The sequence below is a fragment of the Cariama cristata genome, unplaced genomic scaffold (assembly GCF_000690535.1).
Source record: "Cariama cristata isolate BGI_N322 unplaced genomic scaffold, ASM69053v1 scaffold15632, whole genome shotgun sequence".
NCBI lineage: Eukaryota > Metazoa > Chordata > Aves > Cariamiformes > Cariamidae > Cariama > Cariama cristata.
In genome coordinates, this window is record NW_009602267.1 from 20,315 (window position 1) to 20,698 (window position 384).

Genomic DNA, 384 nt, shown 5'->3' on the forward strand with positions numbered 1-384 from the left:
CCAGAGCCCTGAGCAGGTGAAGCGGGTGCTGTTCTGCACCGGCAAGGTCTACTACGACCTGACCCGTGAGCGCAAGGCCCGGCACATGGAGGCTGACGTGGCCATCACCAGGGTGGAGCAGGTGAGCAGGGTCTGTCCGCCTCCGAGCCCCAAGGGCTTGGGATGCTGTTGCCCGCACAACGCTGCCATCGCCTCTCTGTGTCCCCCCGCAGCTCTCCCCGTTCCCCTTCGACCTCCTCCAGCGGGAAGCCCAGAAGTACCCGGCTGCCGAGCTGGTGTGGTGCCAGGAGGAGCACAAGAACCAGGGCTACTACGACTACGTCAAACCCCGGCTCCGCACCACCATCAACCGCGCCAAGCCCGTCTGGTAGGGACTCGGTTGCC

The 384-nt window shown here is 65.9% G+C and overlaps 1 protein-coding gene across 4 annotated transcripts in view; it reads left to right on the forward strand.

Moving 5' to 3' along the window:
* Positions 1–371, forward strand: part of LOC104157385 (2-oxoglutarate dehydrogenase, mitochondrial) — a 19,115-nt gene extending 18,744 nt beyond the window's left edge. For all 4 annotated transcript variants that reach the window (XM_009694697.1, XM_009694698.1, XM_009694695.1 and 1 more), the window contains 2 exons: positions 5–121; positions 213–371. In XM_009694697.1, coding sequence (XP_009692999.1) covers positions 5–121; positions 213–371 — 276 coding nt within the window. The remainder of the gene's footprint in view (positions 1–4; positions 122–212) is intronic.
* Positions 372–384: the final 13 nt, after the last annotated feature.